The 13,130-nt window shown below is 41.6% G+C and overlaps 1 protein-coding gene and 1 long non-coding RNA gene across 4 annotated transcripts in view; one reads left to right on the top strand and one right to left on the bottom strand.

Annotated features, from left to right (window-relative positions):
• The window catches only part of UNC93A (unc-93 homolog A), a 39,995-nt gene that overhangs the window by 8,571 nt on the left and 18,294 nt on the right, over window positions 1-13,130 (top strand). For all 3 annotated transcript variants that reach the window (XM_025422751.3, XM_025422753.3, XM_049114450.1), the window contains exons 3-5: window positions 6,706-6,843; window positions 9,722-9,903; window positions 10,828-11,057. In XM_025422751.3, the coding sequence (XP_025278536.1) occupies window positions 6,757-6,843; window positions 9,722-9,903; window positions 10,828-11,057 (499 nt within the window). In that variant the 5' untranslated portion in view covers window positions 6,706-6,756. The remainder of the gene's footprint in view (window positions 1-6,705; window positions 6,844-9,721; window positions 9,904-10,827; window positions 11,058-13,130) is intronic.
• LOC125755781 (uncharacterized) lies at window positions 6,560-8,498 on the bottom strand. Its single transcript, XR_007413098.1, has 2 exons — window positions 8,371-8,498; window positions 6,560-7,089 (listed from the first exon to the last, which is right to left on the bottom strand). It is a non-coding gene; the product is annotated as an uncharacterized LOC125755781 (long non-coding RNA).

The following is a 13,130-nucleotide window of genomic DNA, read 5'->3' as shown; positions in this document are numbered from 1 at the left end:
CCCTAAATATATAAAGCCAAAAAGTAACAGAGCTTAAATAAGAAATCAACAGAAATACTATTATTATAGCTGGGGAATTTAATGCCCCCCTTCTCAACAATGGAGAGATCATACAGAGGATCAATATGAGAACAACAGATTTGAACAACACTATAGACCATATGGCCCCTAAGGACATATGCAGAGGATTCTATCCAACAATAGAATACACATTCTTCTCAGGCGCATTGATCATTTTCTAGAATAAACTATCTATTAGACCACAAAACAAGTCTTAGTAAATTGTAAATGATTGAAATTAAATCAAGTATCTTCTCTGACCACAATGTCATGAATCCAGAAATCAATAACAAAAGGAAAACTGGAAAATTTACAAACACATGAAAATTAAACAACACTCTCCTAAACAAGCAATGGATCAGAGAAGAAATTAAAGGAGAAATAAAAAGTGTTTTGAGACAAACAAAAATGGAAACATTACATATTGGAACCTGTGGAGTGCAAGACCCCAAATAAACAAGATCCCAAATAACAACAAAATTTTATGCCTTAAGAAACAAGCTGAACAAAAGTTAGAAAGAAAGGAAATAATAATAAAGATTAGAGTACAAATAAATGAAATAGAGAATAGAAAACCAGTAGAAAAGATTAACCAAAGTAAGACTTGGTTCTTTGAAATGATAAACAAAATTTACAAAGCCCCACCTAACCAAAGAAACAAGAAAAAGGACCCAAATCAACTAAATTATAAATGGGAAATGAGACATTATAATGGATACTACAGAACTTCAAAGGATCTTAAGAGTCTATGATAAGCAACTACATGCCCACAAACTGGACAACCTAATAAAAATGGAAACTTTTTAAGAAACCTATAAACTACCAAGACTGAATAAGGAAGTTTAAAATTATGAACAGACAAATTAAGAAGGATATTGACTCATTAATCAAAAATCTCCCGGGGATCCCTGGGTGGCTCAGCGGTTTGGTGCTCGGGATCAAGTCCCGTGTCGGGGCTCCGGCATGGAGTCTGCTTCTCCCTCTGCCTTTGTCTCTGCCTCTCTTTCTCTCTCTCTATGTCTATCATGAATAAATAAAAAATAAAAAAAATAAAAATAAATCTTAAAAAAAAAAATCTCCCAATAAAGAAAAGCTCAAGACCAGATGGCTTTATCAGTGAATTTTACCAAACATTCAAAGAGGAATTCACACCAGTTCTTCCCAAGCTCTTCCAAGAAAATCAAAGGAGGGGGGCCATTCTCAAACTCATGAGGTCAGCATTATCCTGATACCAAATCCAAAAAAGGTCATTACCAAAAAAACAAAAAACAAAAAATCTTCAGGCCAATATCCCTGATGAATATCAATGCAAAAATTTTCAACAAAGTACTAGTAAACGAATTCAGCAGCACATTAAATGGACCATTCACCATGAGCAAATAGGATTTTCTGTTTGGAATGTGAGGATGGATAGTTTGACATATATAAATCAAGCATTGTGATACATCACATTAATAGAATGAAAGAAAAGAATCATATAATCATTTCAATAGAAGCAGAAACACTTGACAAAATTCAGTATTTATTCTGGATAAAAACTCTTAGCAAATTAAGCATGGAAAAAAATTTCAACATAATAAAGGCCATATGTGACAAGCCCATAGCTAATATCATGCTCAATGGTGAAAGGTTGAAACTTTCCCTTTAGGTCAGGAAAAAGACAACAGTGCCCACTATCACTGCTTCTATTCAACACGGTACTAGAAGTGCTAGCCAGAGCAATAAGGCAAGAAAAAAGAAATAAATACATACAAATTTAAAAGGAAGAAGTAAAATGTCTCTATTTTCAAATGACAGTATCTTATATATAGAAAATCCTAAAGGTTCAATCAAGAAACTATTAGATCTTATCAATGATTTCAGTGAAGTTGCAGGATCAACATATGAAAATCAGTAGCATTTCTATACACCAACCACAAATTTTCAGGAGAGGAAATAATTGAAATTGGTCCCACTTAAAATAGCATCAAAAATAATAAAATATTTAAGGATAAATTTAAGGAGATGAAAGATCTGTACTTTGAAAACTACAAGAGCTTGATAAAATACATCAAAGGAGACACAAATAAATGGTAAAGTATCCCATGTTCATGGATTGGAGGAATTAATATTTTTAAAATGCCAATACTACCATAAGCCATCTATAGAATTATGGCAGTCTGTATCAAGATTCCAAAGGCATTTTTTACAGAAGTAGAAAAAAAAAACTTTTAAAATTTATATGGAATCACAAAAGACCCTCCAAAAGCCAAAGAAATCCTAAGAACAAAGCAGAAAGTATCATGCTTCCTGATTTCAAGCTATACTATAAAACAATAGTCATTGAAAGAGTATGGTACTGGCATGAAAGCAGATGAATAGAACAATGAAACAGAAATGAGAACCTAGAAATAAACCCAAACATTAATTAACTAATGTTTGACAAGGGAGCCAAGAATATTCAATGGAGAGAAGAGTCTTTTCAAAAAATGGTGCTGGGATAATTGGATATTCACATGTAAAAGAATGAAATTGGGCCCATATTTTACTCCACTCACAAAAATTAATACTAAATGGTTTAAAGACATAAATATAAGACCTGCCACCATGAAACCCCTAAAATAAAATAAAGAATAAAGCTCCTTGACATGAGTCTTGGCTGTGAAGTCTGGATATGACACCTACCACACAAGCAACAAAATCAAAAAATAAATGAGTGCAACTATATCAAACTAAAAAGCTCTACACAGCCTAAGAAACCATCAGCAAAGTGAAAAGAAAACCTATGAAAGGGGGAAAATATTTGCAAACCATATATCTGATAAGGGGTTAATACCCAAAATACATAAAGAACACGTATAACTCAACAGCAAAAAACAAACAAATGAACAAAAAACAATTCAAAAATGGGCAAAGGACCTGAATAGCAATTTCTCCAAATAAGATACATCAAAAGCCAACAGGTACATGTAAAAATGCACAATCTCTCGAATCATCAGGAAAATATAAATCAAAACCACAGGAGATATTACCTCACACCTGTTAGAATGGCCATCATCAAAAAGACAACAGGTAACAAAAGCTAGCATGGATGTGGAGAAAAGGGGCCTTTATGCACTGTTGATAGGAATGTAGGTAGGTGCAATCACTGTGGAAAACAACATGGAGTTTCCTCAAAAAATTAAAAATAGGGGCACTTATTTTTAGGTGACCACGGGGTGGCTCAGTGGTTGTGCATCTGCCTTTGGCTCAGGGTGTGATCCTGGAGTTCTGGGATCAAGTCCCACATCGGGCTCCCCGCATGGAATCTGATTCTCCCTCCGCCTATGTCTCTGCCTCTCTCTCTCTGTGTCTCTCATGAATAAATAAATAAAATATTTTTTAAAAAAAAGTTAAAAATAGAATTACCATATGACCCAGCATTCTCACTTCTGGGTATGTATCCAAAGAAAATGAAAACACTAAACTCAAAAATATACCTGCACCTGCATGTTCATAGCATCATTATTTATAATAGCCAAGATATGGAAACAACCTAAGTGTCCATTGATGGATGAATGGGTAGATAAGGTGTGTATATAGGTACAATGGAACATTATTCAGCCATAAAAATTTGGAACTCCTACCATTTGTGACAAGATGGATGGACTCTGGGGATCCCTGGGTGGTGCAGCGGTTTGGTGCCTGCCTTTGGCCCAGGGCATGATCCTGGAGATCCGGGATCGAATCCCACGTCGGGCTCCCGGTGCATGGAGCCTGCTTCTCCCTCTGCCTGTGTCTCTGCCTCTCTCTCTCTCTCTCTCTCTCTCTCTGTGTGATTATCATAAATAAATAAAAAATTTAAAAAAAAAAAGGAAAAGAAAGAAAGAAACCCATTCCTCCTAAAAAAAAAAAAAAAAAAGATGGATGGACTCTGAAGGCATTATGCTAAGTGAAATAAGAAAGAGGAAGGCAAAAATTGTATGATCTCCCTTATACATATAATCTCAAAAAATAAGATTTAAAAACTTAAAAACCAAAATCAAAGGAAAAAAGACTTGTGGTTACCAGAAATAGAGGGTGATGGGAAAATGGAGAAAGGTGGTCAAAAGGTACAAACTTCCAGTTATAAGATAAATAATTACTAGGGATGTGAGGTAAAGCATGATAACTATAATTAATACCGCTGGATTTATGTCTTGGAAATATAGGAAAGTTTTTAAATTCTAAGAGTTCTCATCACAAGAAAGTGTTTTTTTTTTCTCTTTCATTTTCTTTTTATTGTATCTTATATGAAAAGTTGGATGTTAGCTGAATCTATTGTGGTAATTATTTTCCAATAGATGTAAATCAAACCACCATGCTGCCTACCTCAAATTATTTTTTTTTAAGATTTTATTTATTTATTCATGAGAGACACAGAGAGAGGCAGAGACACAGGCAGAGACACAGGCAGAGGGAGAAGCAGGCTCCATGTAGGGAGCCCAACGTGGGACTGGATCCTGGAACTCCAGGATCACACCCTGGGCCAAAGGCAGGCTCTAAACCGCTGAGCCACCCAGGGATCCCTATACCTCAACTTAGACAGTGATGTATGTGAATTATTTCATGAAAACTGTGTGGGGTGAGTATTTTGTTCTGCTAAAGAGCCAAGGCAGATTGTAAAATACTTTTCATTTAAAAACTCACTATTATAACAGATAAAAGGGAAGAACTAGGAGGGACAGTAGAAGCAGATAGGATTAAAGCAATTATTTTCCAGCAAATTCCTGACTCCCAGAAAGACAGCTAGAGGGACAGGGATGGATGTGGCTTGCAAAGACGGAGCACAATGAGGCTTCGCTGCAGAAACACAGACAGAGCCAGAAGGGTAGCTCCCTGGGGTCGCTCCCCAGTCCCCAAATCCCAGAAGATGGTTCTGGTACGTTTCAACAGTGGGTAACAAAAGAAAACCTCAGTTGTGTCTTGTAAGATTACAGTGGACATCAATGGCGAATAGTTGTAGACAGACCAGAACTGAAGTGAGCTAGAATGTTGCTGAAAATAAAGAAGTCAGAATTCATTGATCTGTAAGATTGGTGTGAAAAAGTCCATTTTATGCTAAGTATTATATTTTTTAAAAAACTGACGCAAGTGATATTTTCTCTGAAAGTTAAAATGTCATCTTAGCCAATTAACATTTCCTGGTGATGGCTCTGTGTTAGGGATATCCAGGGCTTTCACAATGATTAGCTTCTTGAACTTTTGCAACTCTCCTTTTTCAAGAGGAGGCAGGTTTGGAGAGTGGTGTGATTTCCCTGAGACTCCCCAGCAGAGAGGTGGCAGGTTAGTGTTTGAACCCACAGGTCTCATTTGTTTCCATGTTAGTGTCTTTTACTGGCCTATGCTGTTTGCATGTCTGTATTAAGCATGACTATCCACATTTTTTCAGTACATAAAACCATTATTTTCCTAAAGATTTTATTTTCACAAGAATAAATTAAGCTGCAAGGGCTTTATCATGTTCTTCAAACAGAATAACATGCTCCCATGAGTGGCGTCACCAACACGTTATGTTCACCAACACCGCAAGGCTTTTCTTATGGGTCCAAACTAAATAAAAGTCACTGACTTCACAGAACTTAGGAAACAATCTTCAAACATAAAGTTCACTAACAATTGAAAAAAACAGTTGAACAAACGATTGGATAAACCAGTGATTTGGCTTATTAACTGTGAGATACGGGGTAAGTTGTTTAAAGCCAGATGGGTGCTGCCCAATACGGTAGCCACTGCCAGGCAGCTATTTAAATTTAAATTAATTAAAATTAAGTGCAGTGATGAGTTGAGTTCCTCAGTAGCACTAGCAACATTTCAACTGCTCAATAGCCACATATAGCCCGTGGTTGCCATGGATAGTGCAGAAAGTTCTCTTGAACAGCACTGCTGTCTTCCAAAAATCCAAAATCTGTGACCTGCTCTGAAGCTCAGCTCCCTGTCTGGTAATATCCGAGAGTTCCAATGATAATTATCACAGCTCTACTTTGGGGCAACACAAAACGATGCATGTAAAGTGCTTTGCATATTGTAAAATGTTATACTCAGGAGGTGTGGTCTTTTTTTTTTTTTTTTTTAATTATTGCAGTGTTGTAAAATCATGCAGTCTTTGAGAAACCCATATTTTGGCCCTTGGTTCTCACAATCATGTTAAGTTGTTTTCAGAAGTTGAGCTATATATATCTTGAAGCTGACATTTCTATTTTGTTCTTTAAGACTGAAGTATATCCACATTCTGCACCACTGACCATTTCTTTTAATACGAAAAGGTACCATTATATGTATATATAATGTAATTATATTATACATGTAATGTATTGTATTATATGTCTATAATATGAAAATCATTGTTTCACTGTAAGGATTATATCTTCTAGAAATTAATAGGGAACAAGTGCAACCACTTACAAGCTGATAAAAGTCCTAATCTTTTGCCCTGTTAGAAAGTGGTTATTGCAGGTTACAGAGAAGGTGAATGAATAACAACCCCCATGGTGCCTCATGGTGTCAGTGATAACCAGGTTTATTAACTCACAGTGGCCCTAATGACCTGCACGCCTCTCACTTAGACGAGAGAGAGAGAGAGAATGTCACTCCCTGGGACTTCTTGGGATGGATTGCTTTTCCTGTATCCCGACTGGTTTCTTTCAGGGAGCTCTGAATCTACGTGCCCACTGATGGTTGAAACGTTTAATCAGCATAATGGAAAGAAGCCTGAAGAATGTCCTCGTGGTTTCTTTTGGATTTCTGCTTCTCTTTACAGCCTACGGAGGTCTGCAGAGTCTGCAGGTAAGTGAGAACACTTCTGAATGGACATTTGTCTCCTGGCCTCCAAGAATCTCCTTGGTCACAGAAGATGAGGAATGTAGGATTTCTCATTAACCAATTCACTCCCAAATCCTGTCAAACAGTGGTTTTTATGTGCGAGCTTGCAACGCACAGCCCCACCCATTCCAGCTGACTGTGTGCTTGACCCTTGGATGAGGGGTGTGGGTCCTGGGTTAGTGATGTGATAAGACTTTCTTTGCCTTTGGACTGTTAAAGGAAGAGACACAGGATCAATCATTGTGAATTCTATGGTTTCATGACTTTGGCTTTGTGGTTTGGGTAGTAATGTGAATTTATCAGATTTCATCAGACTGTATAGATTTAGGCCAAACAGTGAACTTGGCCAAGCTGGTTTCTGTCAGTTTGAACTCCATGGCATTCTTTCCTCCTTGGGCCTCTCTAAATGGCTGCAGCAGAGGTCACATGTGCCTACTAGAAGATTTGCTATATTTTCCCCAGACGGTTACTTTTTTTTTTTTTTTTTTTTTTTCTGAAGTGTAGTTGCTGTGGGGCAGAAGCCCAGGGAGAGCAGATGCTCCCTACCCCCTTCACACCCAGATCCTCCCCAGTCCACCTGGGCTCCTTGGGTGTAGAAGCATGTGTGACCATTGCTGAGGTCCCCTCTTTCTGGAAGACCAGAGAAGTTCGAGAACCAGACCTCCAGCTCTGGCATGGAACAATCTCACCCATCCACTTTCCCTACCTTCTGTCCCAGCCCTAACTTGCCATATTTCTTTGCTTGCTGATCCAGAATATGTCAATATGGTTTCACTGGGACAGTTGTCTCCATCAGTCAGGACTGAGCTAAGCAAAAGAAGGCAATGACGTGGACAGAAGTGACCTTAGGCCTGGCTGTGTCCCCACGATGTTGGGAGCATCTGCCTGTCCCTGTCATTTCCTTCAGCTCTCATCTGACCGGCGCACACGGTCCCAGGATCCCCAAGGTCCCAGCCAGACTCGCCCCAGGACCCAGGCATGCACTTACACAGCCTCCCCCTACAGCAGCTGGGCCCTCTCACTCCTGTGGCTAGTGACCTCCTACTAGTCTTTCAGATCTCCACTTGGATGTCACCCCCTTCTCCCCTTCCCTGACCCCTGGAACCAAAGTCCCCGGATGTGTTGCTCTGGTGCTGTGGCAGGCACCGCATTATGCCTGTGTGAGTCCATGATGCTAGGAGGATGGCCACCACTCCATGACCATGTCCCCCTGACAGCACATAGGATGGGTAACTCTGTGAGTGAAAGTCATCGGCTCAGGCTAACCTCCAGTTTAACTCCCTTCCCAGGTTCTCCATGGGTTTAAAGATCCAACCCTACTCCCCAGGATTGAACCGAGACTACTCGTGCTCTAGTCTGGCAGGCTGCCCAGCCTCACTCCCCCAGAAGAGCTTAACGGCTCTGGCCAAAGCAGCTCAATGTTCTCTGCTGCCTCTCAGCTGAGGACAAGGCCCATGAAAACTCATCACCTCCCACCCTTCCTCAGGTTACCCTCTCATCCTCCAGATCTCACTTGGCCTTCACTCCCTCTAGACAGTCTTCCTGACTCCACTGGGCTGGCCCCTGAGCTTCCCTTGCAGGACTCAGGCCTATTGCAATGGCCTGTTTGCTGGTGTTACTGACCCCTGTCGGCTCCTGTCCACCATGTACTCCCGGATGGCAGTGGCTGTCATAATTTCCTTTGTTTCACTAGAGCAGTGCACAGAGCCTGTACTGGTAAGTGCTTAAGGCTACATTTGTTGAATGACTTGAGTGAATGTCCTACTTGCTTATATAAGCAGGTCTTGCATTATCCAAATTCCACATGCACACATACTTATCCTCATACATGTGTTTTGCAGGCCTGCTCCCCTAACACATGCAGATACAGGCGACTGAACGTGGCCATTTACATAGAAAACACCTTTGTTTTTAAAATTTGATTCCCACTTTGTCTACTGAGATCTGTCTTCCTTTGCAGTGGTTTGCAGTAGAATTAGATTATGAGTGACTAATATACCTTGCCGATTTGCAGCAGCACCATGCCTAGAAGAGAAATTCCAGTGCACAGAAGTGCTGCACGGTTGTCATTAACATGGAGGAGCTGAGCTCAGTAATACGGGATTTCATACGTTTGTGTTAAGGAAACAAAAGGCTCAGGCTGAACCAACTCTCACTCCACACTTCTGGCAACAAGAATCATAAGCAGAAATTTCCAGATAACCCCCACATCATGGAAAATGAACACTCAATTTCTATCTTCTAACAAGATTTCAGAATTTTCATGGGATTAGCTGTTGTTACTTTCAGTTTCAACTAATCCACAAATATACTGTTATGTACCTGCTTTGGGCAAGGCATGGGGAGAGATTCGGAAAAAACAGAACAATTTCCCATGTTCCAAGGGATCTTTGTCAGCTGGGGTGACATCTTGGGTCACAAGGGTGTGTGTGCTAGGCGTTAGATGAAATTCTAGCTAAAGGATCAAAGCTGAGGTCTCCATGGACCACATTATCCATGGGCCCTTGGAGACCCTTTATCTGCACTTGAGCACCCTTTGGAAAGCGAGGACAAGAAGGAAGGTCAGGGCACCCCAAGGGGTGGGGAAGGAAAGGAAGAGAGAAAGAAGAGAGAAGCCTGGAGTGCTGGAGTGTCCAGCACCTGGGCCTCAGGCTTCCCCTCTTCAGAGTCTCTGGCAGCAGCTGACCCTCTGTTGGGACTGTGCTAGTTTCCACTCTCGCCGCACCTGTCAGCTGGGAAGCCACAGGAAGCCTGTTGTGGCTGTCTCAGGAACCTAGTGGTGACCCAGAGCTCTTCCCCTTGGCGGTGGGCCCCTCTGACCAGGGTGGTTTTGTCCCCACAGAGCAGCCTGTACAGAGAGGAAGGCCTGGGCGTGACAGCACTCAGCACGCTGTACGGCGGGGTACTTCTGTCCTCCATGTTCCTCCCGCCGCTCCTGATTAAGAAGTTTGGCTGCAAATGGACCATCGTCGTCTCCATGTGCTGCTACGTGGCCTTCTCCCTGGGCAACTTCTATGCCAGCTGGTACGGCCCACACAGCTCACGCCCCGCTTCTGGGTCATGCCTCAGGCTCAGCTGCTCGGGCGCACATGGCTGGACGTGCCCAATGACACCCCATTGCTCCCACTTCAAAATGAGTGCCATTCCCTAAAATTCCTCTCTGTTTCTGGGATAGGAAACTGTGGAGGCTTTTCCCCCATTTTTTTCCCATCAAGATGTCTCTGTCCATTTTGCTGTGCCCATTTCTTCCCCTAAGTCCCAGCCTGACCTCCCCTCAGGCCTGTTCTGGGCCTTGAGCTTCCCTCTCTGTCCCAGGGCCCTTTTGTGACCACAGTGATGAAAGCTAGAAGATGTCCAGGGTGCATTTCAGGAGACTTAGCAGAATGTGACCAATGGACCCACCACCACACCCTCATCATCACAGAAAGTGGACGTGGCAGGGCTGGAACTAGACGTGCAGGGGCCCATGAGAGGGGTTCTCAGTGACCAAGCTCTAAGGGCACTGGCCCCACACTCTTATTCAAAAGAACACACCTGTCAAGCATCTCTTTGGAGGGATGCCCATTGACATCCCAGACATAAGATTATGGTGACTTCACATTCTTCTTTTTCTTATTGCCATAGAGTTTTCACCAATCAACCAATCACTGTTTCAATAAATAAATAAATCATTTTTTAAAGGTATAGCTGTTAGAAATACTCAGAAACCATACAGCCTTACTTGTAATCCCAGTTTATAAGTAGTTGCTTTCAAATGCAAAGTTCACAGGCAATGAATTTCTCTCTTGTAAATGAACCTGAATCAGAAATGGTGCTGGGTTTGGTCATTTATCTGAGTCTGATGGATGGTGAATCCATCAATCTAGCCAATCCATAAACATAATAATGCTTACAGGGGACTAAGCATGGTGTTTCCTTCTTCACAGAGGTAAGCATTTTGTTTTTCAGGTACACCTTGATTCCCACCTCCATACTGCTGGGCCTTGGGGCTGCCCCTCTGTGGTCCGCCCAATGCACGTACCTCACAATCATGGGAAACACAGAAGCAAAGAATGTGGGAAAAGTTGGCAGAGACGTGGTGAACCAGTATTTTGGCATCTTCTTTCTCATATTCCAGTCATCCGGTGTTTGGGGCAACCTGATCTCATCACTGGTGTTTGGCCAGACACCCACTCAAGGTAAAAGAAAACGGTGGTCAGTGATGGCACCTGAGAAGGTCCCCCATCCCATTTACACACATCTTTATTCCACGACCAGAGCAGGTGAGCCACCTGAAGACGTGATTCTCACCTGCCTGCGGCCCAGCCTCTCCTGGTTCCCAGCTGTTCTCCAGGATGGTCTGTGTAGATCTGAGGGTCTGTCGTCCACAAGGGCCCCAACCATTCTGGTCCTGCCCTCCCAGGGCCAGGGGGAAACCCCTGAAGAGCAGAGCCCAAAGGAAACAGAGGGTCACTGCCAGTGGAACTCGGGTTCATGGAGCCATCACTATCCTTTTAGACTAAGAATGAGTTTGATTGATTTATCATCCCACTGAACTGATCCACTGTCCAGAGTCTTAAACATTTCACATAAGACCAGTTGACCCTTAACTGATGTCAACATTTGACAGCTGGTGTCTTAACTCACATCTTTCCTTGCCCTTGCCCAGACACGGATATAAGGTGTGTATCTGTTTTATGTCTGCACCCTTGGATGTCTGAGGATTTAAACCAAGGGCAGAGGAAATAAATCTCTTCAGTGCTCACAGGCAACCTTTATTCTTAGGGGGGTGGGGGGAGGAGGGGAAGGTTCTGACTCCTGACTCTTTTTTTCTTTTTTAGAGTCCTTTATTCCATTTTTATTTTTATTCCAACTCCTCATAGTAGAAGTGAGGCCTTTGTACACTAATGCTGTTTCATCCATATGAACAGTTAGAGAACATCTATTTGTTGATGATTACTACTATTCAGCACCTTGGCCTTTCGTAAAATGTCTTAGACAATACAAAATGTTACATTTATTTTTCCCATGAAATCAAATTATTGTAATTCTAATCTCTCAGAGTTAATAAATAGATTTGTAATGTGTATGAATATCTATAGGATTCCCAAACATGTGATTTATATTGGTTCTAATCAAAAGGATTTATTTTATTCTTTTCTCTACAATGGATTATTACTCATCCATAAAAAAGGAACAAAATCTTGCCATTTGCAATGACATGGCTGGAGCTAAAGAGTATTATGCTAAGTGAAACAAGCTAGAGAAAGACAAGTATCATATGATGTCACTCATGTGTGGAATTTAAGAAACAAAACAAACAAACATGGAGGTGGGAGGAAGAGAGGCAAACCAAGAAACAGACTCCCAATGTTAGAGAACAAACAGATGGTTATCAGAGGGGAGATGGGTAGGGATATGGGTTCAATAGATGATGGGGATTAAGGAGGGCACTGGTTGTGATGAGCACCAGGTAATGTGTGGAAGTGCTGAATCACTAAATTCTACACCTGAAACTAGTATCACACTGTATTTTGAATAACTTTCTCCCATACTGACTCCTGACTCTAATCAGGATTAGTCCTATCTCTGCATCGTGGTCCTCGGTCCTGCTCTTCCCTATAAAGTCCACCTTTAGGAAACTCCAAAATCCTCCCTCCCCTTTTTCTCATGTGATGCCATCACTTGCTAAGTGCATCTGAAGAAGGGAAACCATTGGGTTGATGGATACCTGATTTTTACTCATTATTGCTATCAATAATCCAACAGAAACTGAGATTAAGGGTCAGTCTACAACACACCTGGAGTGAAACGGAGTGAAGAGATTTACTTTTAATGACATTCAGGCAAGTGAGCTTAATTCTCCAAGTGATCCCAGGACACAGACTCCGAGGAGTGAGGCATCCCCAGAGCCCTGCAAGCCTCCTTCGCCTCCCTCGACCTCTGACCTCCCTCCAAACCCCCTCTCGTTCTTTGGGCTGTGGCTCTCACCAGTTGAAGGGGACTTTCAGAGTTCTATGTGATGAAATTTCTATTATGACAAATGCTCTTTCTTCCATGACATCTTCCCCCCTCTCCCCAGCACCTCAGACATGGTCTGAGAGTCATTGACCGTGCACATTTTATTCTTTCAGCAGATAGGGAAACTAACACTCAGAAGGGGTGTGAAATGACCTACCCAAGGTCGTGGAATTTGAAAGAGAACCCAGCAGTTCTGACACCTATTCTAATGTACCTTATTTCTTCTTGATTCTTCTGGAAACGTTGAGCAT

The sequence above is a fragment of the Canis lupus genome, chromosome 1, assembly GCF_003254725.2.
Source record: "Canis lupus dingo isolate Sandy chromosome 1, ASM325472v2, whole genome shotgun sequence".
NCBI classification, from domain to species: domain Eukaryota; kingdom Metazoa; phylum Chordata; class Mammalia; order Carnivora; family Canidae; genus Canis; species Canis lupus.
The sequence above is the reverse complement of the archived record's forward strand: the minus strand, read 5'-3'. Positions and strand labels throughout refer to the sequence as shown.